Here is a 27,401-nt window from a genome sequence, read left to right on the forward strand (position 1 = left end):
CGCATCATGATGCGCACACACCGCGCATCATGATGACGTCAGGCCGTCAATCAACTGAACTTCCGATTCCGATGCCGAATTCCGATATTGAAAAAATATCGGAAGTCGGTATCGGAATTCCGATACAGCAAGTATCGGCCGATACCCGATACTTGCGGTATCGGAATGCTCAACACTAGTAAATAACACACACAGCAAATGGCATAAAGTTTTCTAAAAGACGACCACCCCTTTTAAGGCTATTCACAAAAAGGAACAAAGCAAAACTTGTGTTCTTCTGATATCCTCTTTGTTGGAGCTTCCCACAATGTCACGGTCACAGGTTTTTCCAGCAACTTTTGCATTTGAAGCTCAATATATCTGCATTATAGTTGCAGGGATATTTTGTAAGTAGGGCAATGAGACACCCAAAATCAGGGAAAATCTTTCACTTATTTTCCTCGTGACATGTCAGCAGTTTTATTATTCAGCCCGGATCATTGTAAATTCATGGCACATTTCTCATGTTTTCACAAATGCTGAGACCCTCTCGTCCATAGTGTAGATGTACAAGAGCGTAATAGAAATTGACACTCCAGCGATTTTCTGTGTGGGACATGCTACTAGATGGATTTTTTCTTTTTGGGCTAAAATGAAGTAGAATTAAACTGAGATATGCACATACCACACAGAAGTTTTATTACAGAGAATTCCATTCTCTGGAGCCAGTGTTGGAGATGGCCAAATGCCAGTAAAGTTGGCAGAAATTCCTTTAGGCCAGGATGTTATGTGTTGTCATCATAGCTTTCTCCTACGCATCATTGGGGGACACAGACAGTGGGTGTTATGCTGCTGGCCACTAGGAGGACAGGACACTAAGTAAACGAGAAAAAAAAATTAGCTCCTCCCCTGCAGTATACACCCTCTCGCTGGCTGGGATTTCTCTAGTTCTTTGCTTAGTGTCTGTAGGAGGCACTTGGGTCTGGTTTCAGACCCCACCGTTTTTATTTTATTTTTGAATTTTCTGTAAATTTTTATTTATTAATTAACGGTGTGAAGGGGGCGACGGTTCCTTTCTACGGCCTGCTCTCCCCTGAACCAACAACAGGCAAGTACGCGGAGTATACCTTCCCGTACACTTTCCTGCGACGAATGGAGCTGATTCCTCTGACGATGGTTCCCTTACGGTCGGTACTCCACGGATACAAGGGCAAGCGCAACAGGACGTAGCACAGGAGTGCATGGAGAAGGACTTGAGCAGCACTTTTTGGATGCCCTGAATCAGCCCCAGAGCTCTCCATCCCCCTACCACAGCGTGGATCGATTGAGCAATACCCCTTTAAGACCACCTCCAGCTCTGCTACATCTCCCGGAGGATGAGACAGCTGAAAGACCCCGGACAGCGACAACCCGCCTTAGCACAGGAGTGGAGGTATGGGGTCGGGTCCTGCCGCCCGGGAGAAGCGCTGACTCAACGTCAGCGACGCGCCCCCCCCCGCTCTCAGCGCTCTGGTAGGCCAAAAATATAGTCCCCGGCTTTTCCGGCTAGGCCGCAATTTAAATGGTGCTGCCCACTAGCGCCGCCCCTTCCCCGGCGCCTAAAATTTAGTCCCCGGCTTTTCCGGCCTACTAGGCCGCAATTTGATTAGCGCCGCCCGCGCTAACGTTGCCACCCTCTCCTCTTGGCTTCTCTCATTACCTACGAGACGCGCAATTCTAATCTCGGGGGCCATATCTTCAGCTGCCGTTAACCCTTTCAGAAGCGCTATGCTTGCTCTGGACAGCTGGATACCGGGTGACACCACAGGGCCACCGTTTTTTTCCTCCCGGGGGACACATCACGGGACCGTGGGTAAGCTGCATCTGCCTCAGATTAAAACTTAACCCTTTCCCGGTACATTCCCTGCAGACAGCTCTGCCGTTAACCCTTTCAGGAGCGCTATGCCTCAATCTAAGGAGGCTAAACGGGCTGTTAAGAAGCACACTGCGTTTTTTACTGTGTGTACCACTTGCAAGTCTGCCTTACCCAGTGCACAGTCTAATCCGTTATGCACGGACTGCGACCCAGACTGCGCCCTGACCTGCGCTCCAACGTCCCTCGCCGCAGCTGCTGACGGGCCTCCTGCGTTTAGTACCCCTGAGTGGGCTGCGTGCCTGTCACGGTCGGTGGAGTCTCTGACCCAGGCCATACTCTCCCTCCGGGGAGACTCTTTAAGTCAGAAAGCATCCTTACCTCCCGAGGAGGGCTCTGGCTTCGGCCGGGAACCGTCCACCAGCAGGGGCCATACTCGTCCAAGGGATGGTCAGGTCTCTAGGAAGTGGACCCATGACGCGTCCCCTAGTCACATTCGCGCCTCAGCATCGGCGACTCCTGTCTCTCATTCGCCCTCTCCTGAGGTTTCCAGCGAGCACGACTCTGAATTAGAATCTGACACGTCAGCCCCTCAGAGTCCCCCAACTGATCAAGAGTCTCTTGATTCTCTGATAGAATCCGTCAGCAGGACGGATGAGGAAAATATTCCCGTTCCAGCACAGCCTATCTCATTTAAGAAAACCTAGCGTGTGTGCAGGTTATTTACCAGCCGTCCAGAAACAGAGATCGGCCACATAAGCGGTTCACCGGGCAAAAGTCTGCTCAGGCTAAATACCCTTTTCATCCAGACCTAATGTAGGATTGGTTACAGTCCCCTCCGGTGGACCCTCCTGTATCGCGTCTTGCTTCTAAAATGCTCCTATATGTATCCAAGGGTTCCTCAGTCAGAAACCCCTACGATCGTCAAATTGACTACCTTGCCCGTTCAGTTTTTTGAGGCTTCAGGAGCAGCGTTTTTTCCATCTTTCGCGGCAATTTGGGTCACTAAGGCAATGGCCGCTTGGGCAGAAGTCTTGATTACTTCCAGGGCATCACTCTTCAGAGGCAACCACTGTCGCCAGGCAGATAATTCACACAGCGGACTTTGTAGTTATCGCTTCTTTTGATGCCGCCAATTGCGCGGCTCAAACTGCCGCTAATGCGATCTCCATTAGAAGAGCCCTATGGCTCCGTGGCTGGCGGGCAGATGCCACACCTAAAAGATCGTTGATTTCTCTCCCCTTTCAAACGGGTCGTCTTATTGGAGAGAAACTGGACCAGCTCATTTCTGATACTTCCGGGGGAAAAAGTAAATTCCTTCCTCAACAAAAGGGACTGTTCAGCCGTTTCGCAACCAACAGCCGACACGTTTTCGATCTTCTCGCAACAATTCTCGTTGGTCCTCCTCTACCTTCTCTTCTGTATCAGGTCGGTCCCCGCGCGGAGACAAAGGCTCCCAGGTCTCATACAGACCTAACCGCTCTTGAAAACCCAGGACTATAGGGCTTCTGGATCTAGGGGAGCCAGATCTCCTAGATCTACCCAATGACAACAAGTGGGTCAGGGAGCTGGTGTCCTCCGGATACAAGATAGAATTTTCTTCTCACCCTCCAACTCAGTTTTTCCTTTCCTCTCCCCCCAAGAAAAAGTCGAAGAGCCTTCCTTCGGGCTGTTCAGGCTCTGCTAAGGGACGGAGTCATCATTCCGGTCCCTCATCACAAAAGGTTCAGGGAATTATATTCAAACCTTTTTTTGTTTCCAAAAAAGGACAGGACGATACGACCCATTCTGGATCTCAAACTGTTAAATCAGTTTGTCTAGGTACGGCGATTCCGAATGGAATCTCTCCGATCAGTTTTCACTTCCATGGAAAAAGGACAGTTCCTAGCATCCATCGACATCAAGGACGCTTACCTTCCCATTCCGATCTACCCGTCCAACCAGCAGTTCCTGCGTTTTGCAATTCACGAGGAACACTTCCAGTTCGTTGCCTTGCCCTTCGGACTCTCGGGGCTGTCATGCCCATTCTCCACTCTCGGGGAGTGGTGGTGTTACCGTATCTGGACGACCTGCTCATCAAGGGTCCGTCCCTTCCAGCCTGCGAGGAATCCATGGATAACAGTAAATACACTTTCTCGCCTGGGGTGGAAGATAAACTTTGAAAAGTCTTTCCCAAAACCTGCTCAGCAGATTTCCCTTTTAGGAATGATCTTGGACACTTCCCACGGGTTGGTCATTCTCCCTCCAGGAGAGACCCAAGCCTTACAACAGGCAGCGCGGACTCTTTCCCGACCGGTTTCTCACTCCATTCGTTTCAGCATGAGAGTTCTCGGAAAGATGATGGCAGCCAGCGATGGAAGCAGTTCCATTTGCACAGTTCCACCTCCGTCCCTTACAACACGCGTTGCTGTTAGCTTGGGACAAGAACCCGTTCTCCCTGGACCGTCGGATCCCTCTGTCCCTGCGAGTCAGGCAAGCCCTCAGGTGGTTGGACACTGAGGTCCTCCCTGAAACAAGGTAGGTCTTTTCTCCCAGTAAGATGGTTGGTAGTAACCACCGACGCAAGTCTCCTCGGCTGGGGTGCGGTCTTTCGTCGCCACACGGCACAGGGTCATTGGTCAACCCGAGAGTCACGTCTCCCCATCAACATTTTGGTGATACGAGCGATCAGATTAGCTCTACGGAGTTTCCACCATCTCCTCGCAGGTCACCCCATCAGGATCCAATCCAAGAACGCCACAGCTGTAACGTATATCAACCGCCAGGGAGGTACCCAGAGCAGGATGGCCGTGCACGAAGTGAGTCACATCCTCCATTGAGCTTAGCGTAGAAAATTGGGTGGCAAATTTTCTCAGTCGCCAAGGCATTGCCTCGGGGAAGTGGTCTCTTTATCCGGAAGTCTTTCAGCAGATTTGTCATCGTTGGGGGACTCCGGATGTGGATCTCATAGCCTCAAGACTAAGCAACAAGGTTCCTCGGTTCATTGCCCGATCCATGCGCCATCGGAGCGGGTGCCCTAGTTCTGCCATGGCACCGGTTCCGGCTCCCGTACATCTTCCCTTGCTTCCGAGGGTCATCAAGAACATCAGAGTGGAGGGAGTACCAGTGATCCTAGTCGCAGCAGATTGGCCGCGCTGAGCATGGTATGCAGAACTAATACATCTAGTTGCCGACGTCCCCTGGCGACTTCCAGATCGCATGGATCTACACTCGCAGGGCCTGATTTACCATCAGAACTCCGGGGCCCTGTCTTTGATGGCGTGGCCATTGAATCCTGGATTTTAGCACAGGCTGGGTTCTCTCATGACGTGATTTGCACCATGATTTGTGCTAGGAAGCCTGTGTCTATGTGCATCTATCACCGCACCTGGAAAACCTTCTTTTCGTGGTACAAGGATCATAGTCGATCACTTCTGGTGTTTTTCCTTTCCGGCCATATTGGAATTCCTTCAATCTGGATTAAAATCAGGCCTCGCGCTTAGCTCGCTCAAGGGCCAAATTTCGGCCTTGTCAGTGCTTTTCCAACGCAAAATTGCCACCAAACTTCAGGTCAAGACGTTCATTCAGGGAGTTTCCCATGTCACGCCTCCTTATAGAAGGCCATTGGAATCATGGGATCTTAACCTGGTTCTCGGGGCCTTACAGGAGGCTCCTTTCGAACCGCTGCAGGACGTGTCACTGTCCGTCCTCTCTTGGAAGGTGGTCTTTCTAGTGGCAATTACGTCAGTCGGACGAGTTTTGGAATTGGCAGCCTGTCCTGCCGCTCACCGTTCCTGAATTTTCATCAGGAAAAGGTAGTCCTCAGGACGTCCCCGTCCTTCCTGCCCAAGGTAGTCTCCTCTTTCCATCTCAACGAGGAAATTGTTTTGCCTTCCTTTTGTCCGGCATCAGTCCATCGCATTGAGAAGGCCCTCCACACCCTGGATGTGGTTAGGGCGCTGAGACGGTACATCTCGCGGACGGCTCCCTTCCACAAGTCAGATGCCCTGTTCATGCTTCCAGAGGGGCATAGGATGGGTCTAGCCGCGTCATAAGCAACGCTAGCCAGGTGGATTCACTTGGTGATTCAGGAATCCTACCGTGTCAGGAACGTGTCTGTCCCAGTGGGGATTAAGGCGCACTCTACCCGGTCAGTGGGCGCCTCTTCGGCCATTCGGCACCAGGCCTCGGCAGAACAGGTCTGCAAGGCTGCGACTTGGTCCAGGCTGCGTACTTTTTACAAAACATTACCAAATTCATTCTCAGGCCTGTCCGCAAGACTGCGACTTGATCCAACCTGCATACCTTTACAAACATTGCCTAATTCATTCTCAGTCCTCTGCGGATGCAGCTCTCTGCAGACGCAGTCTGCCGTCGGCAGTACCTCAGAGGTACCTGGGGTATTAGCAGATGCATGCTCCCCATCCAGGGACTGCTTTATGACGTCCCACTGTCTCTGTGTCCCCCAATGAGGCGTAGGAGAAATAGGGATTTTTGTGTACCCACCGTAAAATCCTTTTCTCCGAACCAACCTAGCATTCTTAGGCTTTGACATAGTTATGGTTATTGTTGACTGTTTATGCTCATACTGCTTTTTTCACCGAACTGGAGAAATCCCAGCCAGCGAGAGGGTGTATACTGCAGGGGAGGAGCTAACTTTTTTCTGGTTTACTTAGTGTCCTCCTAGTGGCAGCAGCATAACACCCACGGTCTCTGTGTCCCTCAGAGTCTTTCATTGGATTTTCATCTATTAATCCTTGGAAAATGCATCCAGTTCTGTGAGATTCATGGCTCATTTTGCATGCACTGCTATTTTGAGGTTTAGCCACAGATTTTCAATGATGTTCAGATCAGGGGACTGTGAGGGCCACTGTAAAACATTCAGCTTCATCTGTCACCGGATTTCAGACTGCAAGCTGTACAGTGCCTTGAAAATTTATTCATACCCCGTGAACTTTTCCACATTTTTTTCACATTACACTCAGAAATTTAAATGTATTGTATTGGAATTTTTTGCGAAGGGTAAAGTAAATTATACATGGCTTTGTAATTATTTTAAACATATATATCTGAAATTCGTGACGTGCATTTGGATAGAGCCCCCTGTAGTCTGATACACCTAAATAAAATTCTTAGAGACCAATTGCCTCCAGAAGTCACATAATTGGTAAATTGACTCCACCTTTCTGTAATTTATTCTAATTATAACTACAGTTCTGTGAAGGCCTCCGAGGTTTGCTTGAGAGCATTAATGATCAAACAGCATCGTGAAAATCAAGAAACACACCAGACAGGTCTGAGATAAAGTTGTGGAGAACAGTAAAGCAAAGGAACACATCAGACAGGTCAGGGATAAAGTTGTGGAGAAGAGTAAATCAGTCCTAAAGGGTCTTTACCACCGGGTGACTGATGACTTACTGAACTGTAAATGCTTGTTGCAAAGAGTTGGAGTGAGGACAGACACAACAAGTCTCAAGAAGACTTTCTTAAAGTTCATTTAGCAGTGCTAATTTAGGCCCGTTGATGCACCTTAGCAAACACACTTCTAAATGCACCTTAAGAATATAACAAGTGGCACTTTTTTATCTGTCTACATGTGGCCACAGACCATAATGGAGACAAAATACCATGATTCCACTCTATAGCATGAGTTTATTGGTAGCTTATTCATTACCTCTGGTGATGTGCCGCCGATAATGATTGATTTTTATATTGGCATAAACAATCCAATTATCTAATGAACAAGAGTGCTCACTTGCATATTTACATGGGCCAATAACCAGGAATGAGGATTCCTATGGACACTCATTCTACAATCATTTATTTGTCTAAATGTGCGATTACTAAAGGTCCATTTTCACTGCAAGATCGTCCATTGGAAATAGGCTACTGAACACACGAATGGGCAAAGCATTTTTCATTGGGAGAAATGATCTTTCGGGTCACCCAAAAGATCATCATTCTTGACAGCACATTATTCTGGGTAAACAGGACCTGTGCTGCCGAGAACGGTGGCAGCCTATTACAGATCATTCAGTTTGCACCTGAAGAGCACTCAGCCTGTGCAATCAAGGTATTAAACGACTGGCGACCGGCAAAACTGTTGTCTGCTGGCGATCATGTAAAACTGCGCACTGCAAATGGACAATTGGATGATCCTGCTCCAAACGTAAGGAAACTGTTTGCACTTGTTCTACAAGCATTTTGAAAAAAAAAATACTCAAAGTTCTGAGGGTGAAATTTTTTAATTCCGTCTTATCAGGTTTCATAAGCATTCTATGTATTTTATTTTTTATAAATTGGGTATATTGCATACTAATCTGTTCATAAGAAAAGTAAAGGAAACCTGTAATTGTACCATAGTAGAGCCTCATGGAAGCAGATTATGTCCCTGCAGTACAAAGGATCCAACAATGGTCTAAGGTAGATTTAACCCCATCCCATCAAGGTCCTTTTTTTTTTCCTATTTCATTGATCTTAGAACTGATAAAGGAGTCATGTACACAATTGATAGTTGACTAAAAGATGGTGTGGCTGATCTTTGGGCTGACAGCTGTCTCTCCTCCAAGAACAGGAGCGGGCCTGTGCTCTTTATTACAGAGCCGTGGCCAGGCTCTTCTCATGGCGGCTTATCTTGGCCAAAAACAAAGGATCGACCGTGCGAAAGTTGGGATGTCAAGTACACGTTAGAAGGTTGCCAAGCTTTCTGTGATCGCTAGATCCTGGCGGCGTTAGTCTATGGGGCCTTTTACAGGCATGTGCCAGATCCTGATCCACTCCACCCGGTGACACCCAACATGTGACAAACATGGACGTCCTATGTCAGGAAGGCTGTAAATGTAACCATTTATTACAGTATAGTCTCAATTAATTTTTTATTGCTGTGTTGTTCTTTAGTTTTGTGGGGGGTTTTTTCTGTTTTTTTTTCTTTTTTCTCCCCCAGTCTATTCAAGATCTGCCTTTAATATTGTATTGGACTCTGGAAAATTAAAATGTGTTTTCACTTTTGCTGGGAAGTCTAGTGTGTGATGAAGAGTTTTGCAGCTGTATAATTTGTTTTCAGTTATAGTTTTGAGGCATCTGCTCTTCGCCGTCGCATTTGATCAATCACTGGTGGAAAGCCGAGATCTTGAACATCTCAAGTTTGGACGTTCTCGACTAGCCATGGTTGGTCTTCGGTCCTCCCAAATGCACGAATGGAGCGGCAGTGCACATGATCGACCATCGCTCCAGTGGTCGAAGGCCCTTCAACCGGCACCTTATGACCTTATCAATTTGATAGGGGATCACTTCCAAATTTGAGAAACCCCTTTATAAGCACATGTAAGCACATGCTCCTCTTTGTTGTTTGAAATGACAGGAAAAGTTTTATCTACATTTACTGACTGCAAGAAGAGATTGTGAAATTGGTGAAGCTTTCAACCTAAAAATGTATTAGAAAGTTGCACAAATTTTCATTTAGTAAGATAACTGCATATTTTTTTTTTTTTTAACTTTTAGTCCTGTGCATCCCCTCCACCCTCCAATTATATTAGATTACTGTGTTATTCCTATTGTCGTCAGTAGTACAAAGATCTGCTCCTTGAAGTAGACGTGTTCACAGATCTGTGCCACTTGTAGGAAGTCTGGATATCATTCTATTTTCTGGTTTCGCCCATAAAAGATAAATTTTTTTTCATTTTTTCTATTCTAGAGGAGTACGACAAGGAGACGGGTCAGGTTCTTACTGGGATGGACACCTTACCCCCTGATTTAAAGGAATTTGTCAAGGAAGACAACAGAAGATTTGAAAAGGAACTTGAAGAATGGGACAAGGAGCAGCTCCGGAAAGCTGAACAAGAGAAGATGCTGCTTGCACAGAAAACTTTGAAGCCGACTCCATCTTCAGTTCCTGGTATATTAAGTTATATATATATATTTTTTGTTTTTTTGCTGTGCCTTTATTCTGTAATAGCAAATGTTCCTATAACCTGTATAATATATACATGGCAGCAAGTGACTAGACGGAGCAAGCGTGTCACAAACGTGTGAGCGTCCTTCCTGAGGTTATCCTTTGGATTGGCTATTAATGTGTTATCTGTACATTTCCATATAATTTTCTTACTCTGGAATTAACTATCCCATTGGGAAACTATTTATTTGAATTAGCGTGTGGATCTGTAATACCCGACCGCGGCCACTATAGAAATGATGGCGCTGTTGTGCTATTATTATGACAGCATCTGAGAACTTCCAGCTGGCACCAGTAATGGGGCTAATCAGCAGGAGTGCCAGGTGTCGCACCCCCACTAATCACATATTGATAGACTATTCTAGACCATCACTAAAAAAAAATTAGCCTATGATTTGTTAAGTTACTAGTTTTTAATTTTGTTAAAATGTAGAGCGTTTGTTAAAGCAGATTTTCCATCCAAAATCACAATAAAAAATGCCTAAATTATGAGTAGATCCTAGACCGGATGAGGCTGGTGAACTTTTGTGAAAATCAATGTCAGAAGGGCTTAATCTTCTGTGCCCACCTAGCCTGATAGCCCGCTCCTCAGTAACCTCCTCTCTGCTGCTGCTCAGATCTCACACCACTCAGTACAATCTGCAGCTCTCAGTCAAACTGGTCCTGCAGAGATTGAATATATTTGGACTGATGAGCTCTCACTCTTCATCTTAATATTAGGATTCTGCAACTATTCTGATGTAGGTTTTCAGAGTCTAATCAAGACTAAGAAATCTATCTATTGTATACAGTTTTTTATGGGGAAATCTGGTGACCGATCTGCTGTAAAAGGTTTCCTGGCAATAAACATATCACAGAGTGAAAAGCTTGCCATCGTTCAGCTGTAAATCTGTAAGGGATTCTGGAAATAAGTGTTCAGTATCTCTGTAGTGCCCCTAATGAAATATTACATGGTGCCCATTACAAGCCATGAATTCCCTGTAATGCATTATGTGCGGAGTCCGTCATACTAATTGATGGAGATCGCAGTTACTTAAGGCCCCGTCACACACAGCGATCTTGCTAGCGAGATAGCTGATTTTGTGACACATCAGCGAGATCGCTGTGTGTGACGGGGATCAGCGACCGGCCCCCCTGCCGGCTATCGCAGATCGTGCAGCATCAGCCAGGGCCGTTTTTCGATTGCTGGTCTCCCACTGGCCAGCGCGCATCGCTGCGTGTGGCAGCGAGAGATCAGCAACGCTGGTTTCTAATGTAAACGTCCGGTATCCACTAGCCGCGGCTCCTGGATACCCGCTGTTTACCTTGGAAACCGATGTACACGCCTGTTTCCAAGGTAAACAATGGGTATCCAGGAGCCACGGCTCCTGGATACCCAACGTTTACATTAGAAACCAGCGTCCAGCGTCACTGGTCCTGATCGCTGGGGCTGTCTGTGACGGCTCACCAGCGATCCCATCATGTCGGATCGTTGGTGGGATCACTGGGACATCGTTATGTGTAACGGGGGCTTTAGACTGTTATCAGGACATAATTGATTTAACCACATGCCATTCATATTACATTTGTGCCCCTACCCAGCCCCTCTGAAAGATCCTGAGTACATGGAGCAACCCACGAGAGCCGAGCTGACTACGGAGATAAAAGAAGAAACCACTAGTGCAATCACCCAGGCCGTCACCGAGTCTGAAGACAAAGGTCCGGAGGTTGTCCTGCAAACGGTTAGAGGAGCTTTCATCATTTCCTTTTAATCTCTTGGTGGTCACTGCTCCGTAGCGCTCAGTATGGGCAGGCTTCTCCCTGACCTGCTGAAGATACTGACCGGTCAGTGTTGTAGATCAGCAGGCTTCTCCCTGCCCTGCTGAAGATACTGACCGGTCAGTGTTGTAGATCAACAGGCTTCTCCCTGACCTGCTGAAGATACTGACCAGTCAGTGTTGTAGATCAGCAGGCTTGTCCCTGTCCTGCTGAAGATACTGACCGGTCAGTGCTGTGGATCAGAAGGCTTCTCCCTGACCTGCTGAAGATACTGACCGGTCAGTGTTGTAGATCAGCAGGCTTCTCCCTGACCTGCTGAAGATACTGACCGGTCAGTGTTGTAGATCAGCAGGCTTCTCCCTGACCTGCTGAAGATACTGACCCGTCAGTGTTGTAGATCAGCAGGCTTCTCCCTGACCTGCTGAAGATACTGACCGGTCAGTGTTGTAGATCAGCAGGCTTCTCCCTGACCTGCTGAAGATACTGACCGGTCAGTGTTGTAGATCAGCAGGCTTCTCCCTGACCTGCTGAAGATACTGACCCGTCAGTGTTGTAGATCAGCAGGCTTCTCCCTGACCTGCTGAAGATACTGACCGGTCAGTGTTGTAGATCAGCAGGCTTGTCCCTGCCCTGCTGAAGATACTGACCGGTCAGTGTTGTAGATCAGAAGGCTTCTCCCTGACCTGCTGAAGATACTGACCGGTCAGTGTTGTAGATCAGCAGGCTTCTCCCTGACCTGCTGAAGATACTGACCGGTCAGTGTTGTAGATCAGCAGGCTTCTCCCTGACCTGCTGAAGATACTGACCGGTCAGTGTTGTAGATCAGCAGGCTTCTCCCTGACCTGCTGAAGATACTGACCGGTCAGTGTTGTAGATCAGCAGGCTTCTCCCTGACCTGCTGAAGATACTGACCGGTCAGTGTTGTAGATCAGCAGGCTTCTCCCTGACCTGCTGAAGGTACTGACCGGTCAGTGTTGTAGATCAGCAGGCTTGTCCCTGCCCTGCTGAAGATACTGACCGGTCAGTGTTGTAGATCAGCAGGCTTCTCCCTGACCTGCTGAAGGTACTGACCGGTCAGTGTTGTAGAACAACAGACTGATACTTCTCCATTGTTTTACTCTTAAAGCCTAAGCACATGGAGAACCTGGAAATGTACTTACACTGTTGACCCAAGAGGACATTTGACCTTAAAGGAGTATTCCTATCTCCAAGATCACATCCCAATATGTGGTAGGGGTAATTATAATGATGTTCGCCAATTAGAAATGTATGGTTCTTCTGATTCACTGTTGCTTACCACATGTGCAAGGCATTGCAGTAGCTTAGGTGTGTCCATGGTTACGACCACTCATATAGTGACAGCTAGCGGTTAGTGGTCGTATCCATAAATACCTAAGCTAATGCAATGCCCTGCACATGGGGTAGGTGACGTAGCGAGTCAGAAGAACTACTATATTTCTAATTGGAGGTATTTGCTAATATTATTACCTACTACATATTGGGACAGCATCTTGGAGATGGGAAGTTACAATCACAATCGTCCAGGAAGCTGCGATATAGGGAGCTGTTTGAGTGGCTCTTTTAGTACTGACATGATGGAAATTTTTCACGAATATTCCATAATTATGTTTAAATACAGATTTATACACATTTATTGAGTCCCTGTATTCTATTTATATGTTACATCTTCACTGGGACGATAAAGCATTACACACATATATGATATTAATATGATATTGAATTTGGGTAAGTGTGGTTGTACTTAAGTCGATGATAATCTGAAAGTGACAGAATAATATGGTCAATCAAAGAGTTAAAGCATTTTGGACCAAGTGCAGATTAATTTCATGTAAACAATTCTATTTGATTCCATATTTAATGGCGTAATTGGAATAATATAGATGCCAATTGACATTAGAAAAGCTGAAGCTTGTCCCCAGGCTGTGTTTGGCATTGCATTCAATTAAATATGATGACCCAGCTGCAATACCAAACAACGCCCATGGTCAAGTGGGGGCGCTGATTCTGAAATAACTTTTCTACATCCTATTTAATAGTAATATCATTACATATATAATACAATGCCTTTGATTGTATGTGATATTTCCATAAGAGCAGTGTGTCTCAATCTGTGTACATTGGGGAAGGGTTTTTGCGCTGCACCTGTTAACAGAGCTAACTTTGTATTCCCATAATCTTTTTCTCTGCAGCCCTCTGATAACCCCTCAGTCTCGACAGCTCCTAGCCAGCGAGTTGTGGAGGTGGCCATCCCTCACATAGGCACTTTTGTTATTGAGTCAGAGGAGGGGGGTTATGACGATGAGGTACCATTTATTATTTTATTTTGGCTGCTGGGCGCCCCATTGTGCCATCTCTTCCCTCTCCCTGGCGCTTTTTGTTTTGCTGCCTGACTCACTACTCCACCGTGGCATGCCAACCAAAACTCAACTAATATGGCACTAGCATTTGCAAATCATCAGGCATTGCTCATATGGGTGCTAGGAGAACGTTTGTGTGCATGCATCGTGCCAGCGAGGGACACCGGGTTCTGCTTGGGGGTGGTGATTATTAACATTTTCTCCTTTTTAATTTTGGTGTAATTGTTCCTACCTTACACAAGAGAATACCAGTGCAATAACCAGTTTGTCTCTCCGTTTTCCAACCCACAATGGGTCTTAGAGTATAGATCTCTGGGGTTCAGACAGTTTGTATCTTTGCCAAAATATGATTTATTTTACTCACTTTTATATAGCGCCATTAATTCCACAGCACTTTACAGACGACATCAGCACTGTCCCCATTGGGACTCACAATCGAGATTCCCTATCAGTATGTTTTTGGGGTGTGGGAGGAAACCGGAGAACCCGGCGGAAACCCACGGGAACATGGGGAGAACATACTAACTCTTTGCAGATGTTGTACTTGGTGGGATTTGAACTCGGGACCCCCCCAGCGCTGCACAATAGAAGGACTGGTCCTATGTAATATTATGTATGCACGTCAGGTCCTGCCATTTCCTCAATTGGATATTGCTTGAAAAAATCTCTAGGAAATAGAGGTGGCGTGGCAGCAAGGTTTGTCTGGTTTATGTAGTATTTTCGTTGGCTTGGTTGTATGTAAAAGGCATAAAATTAGTAATGAGCCGCACCAGCATGGACAACCACTGTACGGTTTCCCAAGACTTGAGAAGGGAATGTGGGTGACAAGAACTGGGGAAAATGTAATAATAATGCTAGAGATTGTGGCGAAGGTAAGAAACATAGGAACGGGTGGGAGAGAATAAAGGGGAAAAAAATGATAGCGGTCATGTGTTATACTAAACTGGGTGTGCCAAGGATGGAACAGGGTTGTGTAGGCCCCTGCTTTGGACATATGCTCCTGCACCAATCTGATAAATGGGAGTTTTTGAGAGAACATGGATTGCCCGTTTTGAGGTTAAAGACCCAACATCTGCAGCTTCTCTGCTCCATTGTCCCCTTGAATGTGAATGTACACAACTACCCCACAAACCACTTATAGGCTTTACAAAGTATCGGTATACAGGGTGATTTGGTAGTATAATATGGGGGAAATTGTATCATTCCCTCTTCTCCAATTCTCTGTCTCAAGAAAGATGCAAAAAGTGGTTTTGTGCTGGCCTTGGCACACTCCAACTTATCAATTGTACTGTAGTGTACCTTGATGCCGACTCATAGATGGCCTAGATCACGTTTTCTGGTAAACTGACAGCCCAGACATGCACTGTATCTATTACCACCTGTGAGTAAATTTGTCGTATCTGTATAAAACGCCAGGCTCGATAATTCCCCCCCCAATGCCGTTGTGATTTAAAAATGAGGTATTCTATCGTGTGGTACATTTCTTTAAAGTGGTTGTCTGGTGAAAACAAGTTATCACCTATACATGTGACAGGTGATAATTTACTAATTGGTGGGGGTCTGACCTTTTGGGACCCGAACAGATTATCAGAAGGGTGAACTTTTATTCAAGACTGGAAACTTTTATCCCCATTTACAAAATGGAGCCTGCTTCATCCATTCTCCATGGGGCTGCTGGGAATGGCCAAGTGCCGGGGTCAATGGCTCCATAAGGAATGAATGCAGCCGTCGGGCCGGTCAGTGCTGGTTCCAGTGGTCAGAGCCTCAAGGATACCCATTAATAAATTTATGAAACCATTTAGCCTCTATCCATTGTTGGGGTTTCCACTTTTCTGAGGAACCTCTTTTCTTTATCGCCTTATTGGGGGACACAGATTACTATGGGTGTATGCTGCTGCTGCTAGGAGGCTGACACTATGCAAAAAACAAGAAAATTGACTCCTCCCCGGCAGTATACACCCACCGACAGATACCAAGTACCTCAGTTTGTGCTTAGTGTCTGTAGGAGGCGGACCGGGATCTCCCCAGATCCGCATCTAACCATTTTCTTTTAGGTTTTGTGTGTGTGTATTAATCTTTTCCCACTTATTTTCCAGATTCTACTTCGGGAAACAGGGGGTAAATGTTCACCCTGCTTTCCCATATCATGCGGCTGAGCGAGCAGTGTGGTGTCGCCCACATCGCAACACTCAGTACCGCAGGCAGGACTTTTTCCATAGCACCATTCGGTGCTATGGGCGGACGACAGGTGGCCGGTCCTTGCCAAAACAACTCCTCATCCCTATCCCAGGACAGGGCTGAGAGGAAGACGGTAGTCGCCATCGCTCCCAACAAAAGGACGCCGTCTTCTACGGGACACGGGTAAGAGGACCTCTCCCAGCGGCCTGTCTGCTATGCATGCCCCTGCGGTCATCCTCTTCAGGGACGTCAGGTAAGATCCTAACGATCCCTTTAGCCCCATATGTTTTCACAAGCAGTGGTTTCAAACTTTGAATTTCCCGCCTCTAATCCCCCACTGCAGCCGCGCCACTGCAGCCGCGCACCTCACATCGCAGCCGCGCTCCGGTTATACTAGGATCAGGGAAAGAGGCACACAAGGTCTACTAGGACACAGGGGGGTCCTTGTAAGCAGCGGTTCAACGCAGGCTCACCTTTTATTATCGGCGCCGCGGGCATTAGTATAAGAGCTCGGCGGGGAGGGAGACATGGTTTCACTTTCGCTTTCAGCGCGCTCCCTCCTCCCTGTTCTGAGCGCGCTCTCTTTTCTCTGGGCGTGAATTTCCACTCTGGGCGCGCTTTTTCTTGCGCCCATTTCACACAATCACAGCGCTACTTTTTAAGGACGTCAATCTCCATTTTTACCGCGCCCCTCCTCTGCCATTGCCTAGTCTCGTCACGACGCCAAGTGCCGCCCACCGAGATCACAGCCAGCTTCCTCCTGCAATTTCACTGGCTTCCTGCGCTGCTTGGGGGACACGTCAGGGTCCAGCTCGTCAGAACTTCGGTAGGCTTCGGCGCTTAATGGAAAAATTGTCTCTCCTCTGCAGCCCTACTATTTAGTGCAACCTTTAGTGCAGCCATAGTACTCAACATACCTATGTTTAACTCTTCAACGGTGCTATCTTTCAAGCCCACCGTTATCCACTACTCTTGTGCACGCTGTAAAAGGAAGTGGGCGTCAGGTCAGTCGTCTCCCCTCTGCCTGTCCTGCAGCCCTTCAGCTGTGTCGGCCTCTCAGGAGCACACCGATTCCTGGGATGAGGGCACTTCCCCTCTCCCAGAGTGGGCCGTTGCAATGTCCCAGTCGGTCTCCGATCTGACTAAAGTCTCTCAGTCCCTGGTCCAGGTCCTAGAACGTTAGCCTCAGCTATCTACAGCCACCTGTGCACTGACCGCCTCTCAGGGTGAGTCATCCACACCTGACCGCGACCTTCAGAGGGACAGGCCGAGTAGGATTTCTAGGAAGCATGTTCTGTCTGTCTCGTCTTCCAGTTCGCTAGGCCCGTCTGCTTCTCCCAGGTGTCCTTCTCCGTCTTCAGAGGACGACCCTAGGTCTGACGACGATCCCCAATCGGGATCTAGTTCAGAAGCAGATAATATATCTAAAACGCGGAATATGGTCGATAGTCTTCTTTCTGCCATCTTCCAAACCTTGGAAATTAAGCAGGACGAACCTCCTCCTCAGGAATGTTCTGTTCCATTTAAACGAGCGAGGCCTCCATCCCGAACCCTTCCAAACCACAAGGAGTTCGATACTACTCTAACCAAACATTGGGAACACCCTGAACAACGCTTTTCAGGCCGCAGGTACTTAGATGTCCTGTATCCCTTTGATGTAGATCTGCTCACAAAATGGACCAAAGCCCCCGAGGTGGATCCTCCCGTCTCTCGTATAGCCTCTAAGACGGTTCTATCCCTTCCGGACGGGGCATCGCTTAAGGATCCAACAGGCAGGCAGATAGAATCTCTGGCTAAGTCTATTTTTGAGGCATCCGGCGCCTCTCTCTGTCCTATTTTCGCTTCCTCCTGGGTGGCAAAAGTCATTTCAGCTTGGGCAAAAACTCTTCGCAGAGGCATCTTAGCGGCAGCTCTCCAGGACGAGCTGGCAGATCTGGCAGATCAAATTAATCATGCGGGTAAATACCTCTTAGCCTCCTCCTTGGATGCGGCTGGGTGCGTAGCATGGACTAACAGCAACATAGTAGCCGTACGCCGAGTCCTTTGGCTATAGTCATGGAATGCAGATACCACCTCTAAAAAGTCACTTACCAATCTGCCTTTCCTTGGTTCTCGGCTCTTTGGAGCCAAGCTACTTCAAATAATTTTGGATGCCACTGGTGGTAAGAGCACTTCTCTCCCTCAGTCTCGGCCAAAACGCTTTTTTAACAGAAAGGGTTTCCGGCCGTTTAGGCCCTTTCCTGCCTTCTCGTCCACAGAAAAATCTACCCAGCAAGGTTCTCCTCCAAGTGACTGGTCACCCCCACCTGGAAGTTTTTCCAGGGTGGGAGGCAGACTTTCCTTTTTCGCGGACGCTTGGCTGTCTGTTGTCGACGATGCTTGGGTCAGGGAAATCATCGCATCCGGATACAAGATCGAATTTGCTTCCCAGCCAAACAGACGTTTTTTCCTGTCTCGACCCCCAAGACCGCGGTCCCACGTTCCAGGATTCTTTCAAGCCGTCTTCTTTCCGCCGGAGTGATTGTCCCCGTTCCCTCAGACGAACGGTTTTCAAGGTTCTACTCAAATTTTTTCGTAGTCCTGAAAAAAGACGGGACCCTTCGACCAATCCTGGACCTCAAGTTGCTCAATCGCCATGTGAAGATTCTCCACTTCAAAATGGAGTCTCTTCGATCAGTGATAGCCTCAATGGAACCCGGAGAATTCCTCTGCTCTGTGGACATACGGGATGCTTATCTTCACATCCCTGTTTGTTTGCAACATCAGAAATATCTTCGGTTTGCGATTCAGGAAAATCACTCTCAATTCACGGCTCTCCCCTTCGGCCTAGCCTCTGCTCCCCGTGTTTTCACGAAGGTGATGGTGACGGTCATGGCCATCCTTTGATCCAGGGGGATTCTCATCATCCCTTATCTGGACGATCTCTTGTTCAAAGGCTCGTCCCGTCAAGACTGTCTCCTGAGTCTTCACATAACCCTGGATACCCTCGGCCGTCTCGGATGGTTAGTCAACAAAGAAAAGTCCATTCTCAGACCCACTCAGCGTCTGACCTTCCTAGGCATGGAATTCGACACGAATCCGGCCCGGGTGTTTCTTCCGAGGGAAAAATTTGCATCTGTGTCCAAAGAAATTCGAGCTCTCAAACGGCCGAAGCCCATTCCCCTTCGGCTCTGCATGAAAGTTCTGGGGAAGATGGTGGCTTCCATGGAGGCAGTGCCTTTTGCACAGTTTCATCTTCGCCCCCTTCAGCTGTCCCTCCTCTCAGCTTGGGACAAGACGACGTTGTCTTTAGACCGCCCCATGTTCCTCCCTCTCAGAGTGAGGCATTCCCTGACTTGGTGGGCAATGCCTACGTCAGTCCTCCAGGGGAGGTCCTTCCTCCCGCTCCTGTGGCAAGTCATTACCACCGATGCCAGCCTTCTAGGTTGGGGAGCGGTTTTTCCATCAGAGAACGGCCCAAGGACGCTGGAATCCACAGGAAGCTCTGCTCCCTATCGATCTTCTCAAAATCAGAGCAATCTTCCTGGCCCTTCTTCGCTGGCAACCTCTTCTCGTCCGCAAGCCGGTCCGCATTCAGTCGGACAACGCCATGGCTGTGGAGTACATAAACCTTCATGGCGGCACGCGCAGCAACCAAGTGATGTCAGAAGGGGCCAAGATACTGCGCTGGGCAGAACAGTACGTTCCAGCAATCTCCGCTGTTCACATTCCAGGGGTGCAAAACTGGGCAGCCGACTTTGAGTCGCCAAAGCCTAGCGTCAGGCGAATGGTCTCTCCATTCCACAGTCTTCGATCAGATATGCCAGCGCTGGGGTTATCCGGATGTCGACCTCATGGCATCTCGGATGAACCACAAGGTTCCGCGTTTCGTAGCCAGGTCCAGGGACCCTCTAGCCGTCGCTTGCAACGCCCTAGTAATTCCGTGGTCCCAGTTCCAACTCCCTTATCTGTTTCCACCTCTTGCCTTGATCCCAAGAGTGGTCAAGAAGATAAAATCGGAAGGCGTGCCAGTGTTTCTTGTGGCTCCAGACTGGCCAAGAAGGCCTTGGTATGCGGAACTGGTGAACATGCTCGCGGACGTCCCCTGGAGGCTTCCAGACCGTCCGGATCTTCTCTCGCAAGGCCCCCTTTACCACGAGACTTCTCGGTCTCTGAACTTAACGGCATGGCCGTTGAGGCCGCAACCTTAAGAGAATCAGGTTTTTTTCCAACCAGATGATTCAGACGATGGTCAAAGCCAGGAAACCAGCCTCTTCCCGCATCTACCATAGGCATTGGAAGGCCTTTTTCCATTGGTGCAATGATAAGAGTCTTTCCAACGTCCTTTTCCATTCCGTCCATACTGGGTTTCTCCGGCCTGGCTTAGATTCGAGTCTGTCTCTCAGTACCCTCAAGAGCCAGGTTTCCGCTTTGTTTACCCTTTTTCAAAGGAAGCTCGCTTCTTTACTGCAGGTTCAGACATTTCTCCAATGAGTCGCTCATGTGGCCCCTCCTCATCATTCACCGATAGAACCGTGGGATCTCAATCTCGTTCTTAGCGCTCTCCAAAAAAAAAAGCGCCGTTTGAGCCCATCCAGGACATTCCTTTGTCTTTTCTTTCATGGAAGGTAACCTTTCTGATTGCCATAACATCCATCAGAAGAGTTTCTGAATTAGCGGCCCTGTCATGTCGTTCTCCTTAGCTGGTACTCCATCAGGATAAAGTCGTCCTCAGGCCCGTTCCTTCTTTTCTCCCAAAGGTGGTATCCTCCTTCCACATCAACGAGGATATCGTTCTTCCTTCATTTTGTCCTGCTCCTTCTCACCCTCTTGAGAAGTCACTCCACAAACTGGACGTTGTTAGAGCCTTGCGTGTTTATCTCGCTAGGACTGCTTCACTTCGTCAATTCGATTCATTGCTGGTCATCTCTGGTCACCGGAAAGGGCTTCCGGCATCCAAATCCACGATCGCTCGCTGGATTCGTTCTACTATTCTGGAAGCATACCGTCTTCAGGAAAAACGGCCGCCTCCGGGAGTGAGAACTCGCTCCACCCGGGTGGTGGCAGCTTCGTGGGTCGTTCGACACCAGGCTTCGGCTCTGCAAATTTGCAGGGCCGCGACCTGGTCGTTCTTGCATACGTTCGCGAGGTTCTACAGGGTTCATACCCAGGCTTCGTCCGATGCAGTCGTTGGTAGGAAGGTCCTGCAGGCGGCGGTGGCGCATCGACCGACCTAAGCCCTTCCTGTTCTTTCGTTCCTTATTGCTGTTCCCGCCCTTGGGACTGCTTTGGAACGTCCCATGGTAATCTGTGTCCCCCAATAAGGCGATAAAGAAAGATGGATTTTTGGTTCTTACCGTAAAATCTCTTTCTTGGAGCCTTCATTGGGGGACACAGCACCCTCCCTGTTTAAGTTGTACCGTGTTGGGTCCTTGAGTCCCTTGTTGGGTTGGTACATATGTTTATAGATCCGTGGCTTCTCCTACTGCTTTCTCACCAACTGAGGTACTTGGTATCTGTCGGTGGGTGTATACTGCCGGGGAGGAGTCAATTTTCTTGTTTTTTGCATAGTGTCAGCCTCCTAGCAGCAGCAGCAGCATACACCCATGGTAATCTGTGTCCCCCAATGAAGGCTCCAAGAAAGAGATTTTACGGTAAGAACCAAAAATCCATCTTTTCCATATCATGCCACACGTTCTGCATTGTGGCTTAGGATTTTCAGGTCCTACAGATGAGACTACGATTGTCCCGAATTGGACGGATCCGATTTTCAGATCAGTCAGATCTCTCGAATGAGTGATCCAACCATCAGCATACCGTCTGGTTTGTAGTCTCTTTATGTGGAAACACTTTGAGATTTATATTACAAATATGATCCTTTTCCTAATTGTTGACAATGGGGAAGAGTTTTATGGACAAATGGATCCCCTATAAAATAGCAAAAAACTACAGTGACCTACGTTTTTGTTGACTCATATTTCCTAAGTCTTCGTATTCTAGGATTGTGTAGCTGAGTGGGTAATCCCACTTTGGTGCTTGTAATGTTTTTGCTATGGCAAATTTTTTGGGGAAAAAAAGTACAGTAATGGGAGAGATTTATGAAATGATCTTTGTAGCCAATCATGGCGCAACTTTAATTTCCTATTCTGATGTTGAAAAATGAAAGCTATTCTTTAGTTGCTCTGGGCAACAGACTGATTTTTTGTTTTTTAGACCGTTTTTATAAATGTGCCCCATCTTTACTACTACAATCATATAGTCAGACTATTGTACGAGAGGGATGCCTAGGCCTCGCCTTCCTGGATGGTCATGTCCTACATTTATTTTCTGGTTAATGCTCTGAGGATCTTGTACTGCATGTCTGCCTGCTGCTGCTGCCATTGATTTCCCCCCCCCCTGTCACTTCTCTCATACATCTCCATTAACATTGTCTGGTGCACTGCAATCAGACCGTCAGCCATAGATGCATGCGGCCGCTCGCTTATCCGTGTTTTATTTCTGCATGCTTATGATCTATTTCACTTACTATATGATGATCAATAAAACTTGAATCCTCTGTGGCAGGTCATGATGACCCCAAACATGCAAGGCATTATCATGGCCATAGGTAAATCCAGGAATGTGTATGACAGGTGTGGGCCCGAGGCGGGGTTCTTTAAGGTACTGACTATACTCATGTTCTCATTTGTCGGCAGCATCCTGTTTTTTTGTGTCTTGAACATTCATATTGCATTGTGTCTCATAGTAAAGTGTGTATTGTGTGTTCATAGACTGCACATCACATTATCGGATATTTAGAAGACCCATTAAATGCAACCTGACTAAATCTGCCTCAACCTTGAGCTATGTAATGGACGACAGACTTGTTGCTAGGGAAGTTCTGCTTGACAACCTTAACTCATTGTTAGACATTGTATACCTATTAACCAGGGTGTGAGACATGAATTGGACTGATGGGCTGGAATGGCAAAGTAGGGGGAACTAGTTGCTCAATCTGGATAAACACTGATGGGGATACAGCACTCATTGGAGAGTCACGACTAGCTCATACAGCACTCATTGGAGAGTCACGGCTAGCTCCTTCAGCACTCATTGGAGAGTCACGGCTAGCTCATTCAGCACTCATCCGAAAGTCACGGCTAGCTCATGCAGCACTCGTTGGAGAGTCACGACTAGCTCATACAGCACTCATTGGAGAGTCACGGCTAGCTCATACAGCACTCGTAGGAGAGTCAGGACTAGTTCATTCAGCACTCATTGGAGAGTCACGACTATCTCATTCAGCTCTCGTTGGAGAGTCACAGCTAGTTCATTCAGCACTCGTTGGAGAGTCACGACTAGCTCATACTGCACTCATTGGAGAGTCACGGCTAGTTCATTCAGCACTCGGAGAGTCAGGACTTTCTCATACAGCACTCATTGGAGAGTCATGGCTAGCTCCTTCAGCACTCATTGGAGAGTCACGGCTAGCTCATACAGCACTCATCGGAAAGTCACGGCTAGCTCATGCAGCACTCGTTGGAGAGTCACGACTAGCTCATACAGCACTCATCGGAAAGTCACGGCTAGCTCATACAGCACTCATTGGAGAGTCACGGCTAGTTCATTCAGCACTCGTTGGAGAGTCACGACTAGCTCATACAGCACTCATTGGAGAGTCACGGCTATGTCATTCAGCAATCATCGGAAAGTCACGGCTAGGTCATTCAGCACTCATTGGAGAGTCACGGCTAGCTCATACAGCACTCATTGGAGAGTCATGGCTAGCTCATACAACACTCATTGGAGAGTCACGGCTAGCTCATACAGCACTCGATGGAGAGTCAGGACTATCTCATTCAGCACTCGTTGGAGAGTCAGGACTATCTCATTCAGCACTCGTTGGAGAGTCAGGACTATCTCATTCAGCACTCGTTGGAGAGTCAGGACTATCTCATTCAGCACTCGTTGGAGAGTCAGGACTATCTCATTCAGCACTCGTTGGAGAGTCAGGACTATCTCATTCAGCACTCGTTGGAGAGTCAGGACTATCTCATTCAGCACTCGTTGGAGAGTCAGGACTATCTCATTCAGCACTCGTTGGAGAGTCAGGACTATCTCATTCAGCACTCGTTGGAGAGTCAGGACTATCTCATTCAGCACTCGTTGGAGAGTCAGGACTATCTCATTCAGCACTCGTTGGAGAGTCAGGACTATCTCATTCAGCACTCGTTGGAGAGTCAGGACTATCTCATTCAGCACTCGTTGGAGAGTCAGGACTATCTCATTCAGCACTCGTTGGAGAGTCAGGACTATCTCATTCAGCACTCGTTGGAGAGTCAGGACTATCTCATTCAGCACTCGTTGGAGAGTCAGGACTATCTCATTCAGCACTCGTTGGAGAGTCAGGACTATCTCATTCAGCACTCGTTGGAGAGTCAGGACTATCTCATTCAGCACTCGTTGGAGAGTCAGGACTATCTCATTCAGCACTCGTTGGAGAGTCAGGACTATCTCATTCAGCACTCGTTGGAGAGTCAGGACTATCTCATTCAGCACTCGTTGGAGAGTCAGGACTATCTCATTCAGCACTCGTTGGAGAGTCAGGACTATCTCATTCAGCACTCGTTGGAGAGTCAGGACTATCTCATTCAGCACTCGTTGGAGAGTCAGGACTATCTCATTCAGCACTCGTTGGAGAGTCAGGACTATCTCATTCAGCACTCGTTGGAGAGTCAGGACTATCTCATTCAGCACTCGTTGGAGAGTCAGGACTATCTCATTCAGCACTCGTTGGAGAGTCAGGACTATCTCATTCAGCACTCGTTGGAGAGTCAGGACTATCTCATTCAGCACTCGTTGGAGAGTCAGGACTATCTCATTCAGCACTCGTTGGAGAGTCAGGACTATCTCATTCAGCACTCGTTGGAGAGTCAGGACTAGCTCATTCAGCACTCGTTGGAGAGTCAGGACTAGCTCATTCAGCACTCGTTGGAGAGCCAGGACTAGCTCATTCAGCACTCGTTGGAGAGCCAGGACTAGCTCATTCAGCACTCGTTGGAGAGCCAGGACTAGCTCATTCAGCACTCGTTGGAGAGCCAGGACTAGCTCATTCAGCACTCGTTGGAGAGTCAGGACTAGCTCATTCAGCACTCGTTGGAGAGTCAGGACTAGCTCATTCAGCTTGTTTTGGGAGGTGGACCCCCCAGTCAGATACTAATGGCCCTCAAAAATCTCTCCTTTTAAAAGGGGCTTTTCACTATATTTTGCCTAAATAACGGAGGAAGCCACGTGAAGGATGCAGCCAATCAGCGGGTGCTAAAATTCTTGACTTGATTGGCTGCAGTTGTCGTCATATGGTGCTCTCACTACGATGGTTGTCCATTGGGGAATACAACTTCGAAAGGGGTAGAATGGCACATCTCATGGAGGAGAGTACCATTACTTAGTATTTTATTGCACCCCGCTAGTCCATAGGACATACCTCACCGGTCTGAATGGGAGCTGCATACACAGAACGGTGAGCGACGTAGAGTGCATATGTCACCAGATTCTACAATGCAAATGCTTTCCTAGGACATAAAGATACTGAATTTCTTAAAATCCTTTATGAAATTTTAACACATTATCCGCCCAGTAAGCCTGATTGTCAGCTCCTCAAGGTCTCTCTTCCCTGCAGAGATCTCCTACTGCTCAGTGTGAGCTGCTGTTGTAAGTAAGTGACTGAATACACTTTAACTCATTAGGTCTCACATTATAGCTGGACTTGATTCATTTCCTGGTTATACAGCTTTTTTGACCTGACTTTTTAACCCCTTGAAAAGGGTATTCTCAAGTTTGAAAGTTATTACCTATCCTTAGGATAAAAGTTTATATATTCCGATCATTGGGTGTCTGAAATCTGGAGCTCTGAAGAACCCCATGTTGGTCCATCTTGTACATTGCTGATTCATTCACTTTTAATGGCTGAACTTTAGATTGTTGAGCGCTGCGCACAGCTGGTCTTTGTCACGCCCATTAGAATGATTGAAGTGGCAGTGCACATGATTGACCTCTTTGGAGGTCCTTGAAATCTCTGGGGTCCCTATGTGTCCATTCCCCCATCTATCGGAACTTTATCTTGCATCTCATGGATAACTCATCCGCATCTCACAACTGAGTGACGTGGGGCCGATGGGAACCAATGCCCGAGAGCACTGGTGCAAGATCCATTTATATGTGGCACTAGGTTCCTTAACCTCCGTTGTGCAGAGTGGGTATCTGGGTTCCCCGCAGTGCCTGATCAATGCTTACGCTAAGTATTTGTGGCATGCCAGTTGCATCATTTTTCCCTCTGAGCTGTATGAGGGACTTTTTTTTTTTTTTTAAACATAAGTTCATGTTTTTATTGATATTTTGGGGTACTTGGTGGATAAATAAATGAATCAAAAAGTTCTATTTACCCTTTATTTTTTTTTAATATAGAGCCACTAGGGAGTTTGAACATGTATGAGAATTCTTCAGTATTGCAGTGTATTTTGCCTGTCAACGTAATCATGCGTTAAATGTCTCAGGTCTGATAACGCAATTGACCTGCAGATACGGGGTTAATCTGTCGGTTGATAGCGTTATGAAGGTCCCCAGCTGCCGTACTGATAGAGCGGCACTTGGGAGAAACAGAACTTTTCCTCCCAGAAGCCACCGGCTGTCAGTCATACAGGTGTGCAGACGTGGCTAGTGTCACTGCTAACAGCACTGAGAGTTGCAGCTGTAGGCACGCCCCGGCACTGACGGCCAGCAGGCTCATTAATGTATCCATACAGAGCCGGCAGTCCGTCTATGCCAGGCAGGCTGCTCTTTGCTGTGAGTGGTGACTAATTGTTCCAGGCACGACTGAAAGCCAGTGGCTACTACCCGCTATCAGCTGGTTAAGTGTTATTAGACATGACTGGTTCCCCGATGGAAGACTTGGAGGCCAATGTAAGCCTGCAGAGTGTGATAACCCACTGGCACACTGCAATGTTATAGCAGATGGCCTATAGAGAGCCTGATGAAGTTTCCTCTCCAGTCTCATTTGTATGAAAGCTTTAACTAGACAGAGCATCAGACGTAACCCCCTAATATTGGCAGAATCGGCCAAGAGACTAGTCTTTGAAGGTCGCTTGAGTCTTCCCCATCGAAGAAGAGAAGGATCAAGCAGACCTAATTTCGGACCCCTGATCCTTATGTCCTCAGGATGATAATCTGGCCGTTTTTCCCAACTTTTATGTGACGTATATTGGGGCCCTTAGACTGGTCTCTGATTGCAGCCATTACAGCAGGTTCACTGGGGGCTGTAGAATACCGTCAGCACCCATAAGGAATGGCACGGGCACACTTCAAGTGTAAT

At 47.6% G+C, this 27,401-nt stretch overlaps 1 protein-coding gene across 2 annotated transcripts in view; it reads left to right on the forward strand.

Annotated features, from left to right (window-relative positions):
• The window catches only part of USP25 (ubiquitin specific peptidase 25), a 146,383-nt gene that overhangs the window by 104,583 nt on the left and 14,399 nt on the right, over positions 1-27,401 (forward strand). Inside the window, exons 17-20 of one of the 2 annotated variants that reach the window (XM_073584479.1) lie at positions 9,504-9,704; positions 11,343-11,482; positions 13,730-13,843; positions 22,619-22,714. In XM_073584479.1, coding sequence (XP_073440580.1) covers positions 9,504-9,704; positions 11,343-11,482; positions 13,730-13,843; positions 22,619-22,714 — 551 coding nt within the window. The remainder of the gene's footprint in view (positions 1-9,503; positions 9,705-11,342; positions 11,483-13,729; positions 13,844-22,618; positions 22,715-27,401) is intronic. The other variant, XM_073584480.1, reaches the window with a different exon arrangement.

The sequence above is a fragment of the Dendrobates tinctorius genome, unplaced genomic scaffold (assembly GCF_039654945.1).
Source record: "Dendrobates tinctorius isolate UK_male_01 unplaced genomic scaffold, ASM3965494v1 ptg000084l, whole genome shotgun sequence".
Taxonomy (NCBI): domain Eukaryota; kingdom Metazoa; phylum Chordata; class Amphibia; order Anura; family Dendrobatidae; genus Dendrobates; species Dendrobates tinctorius.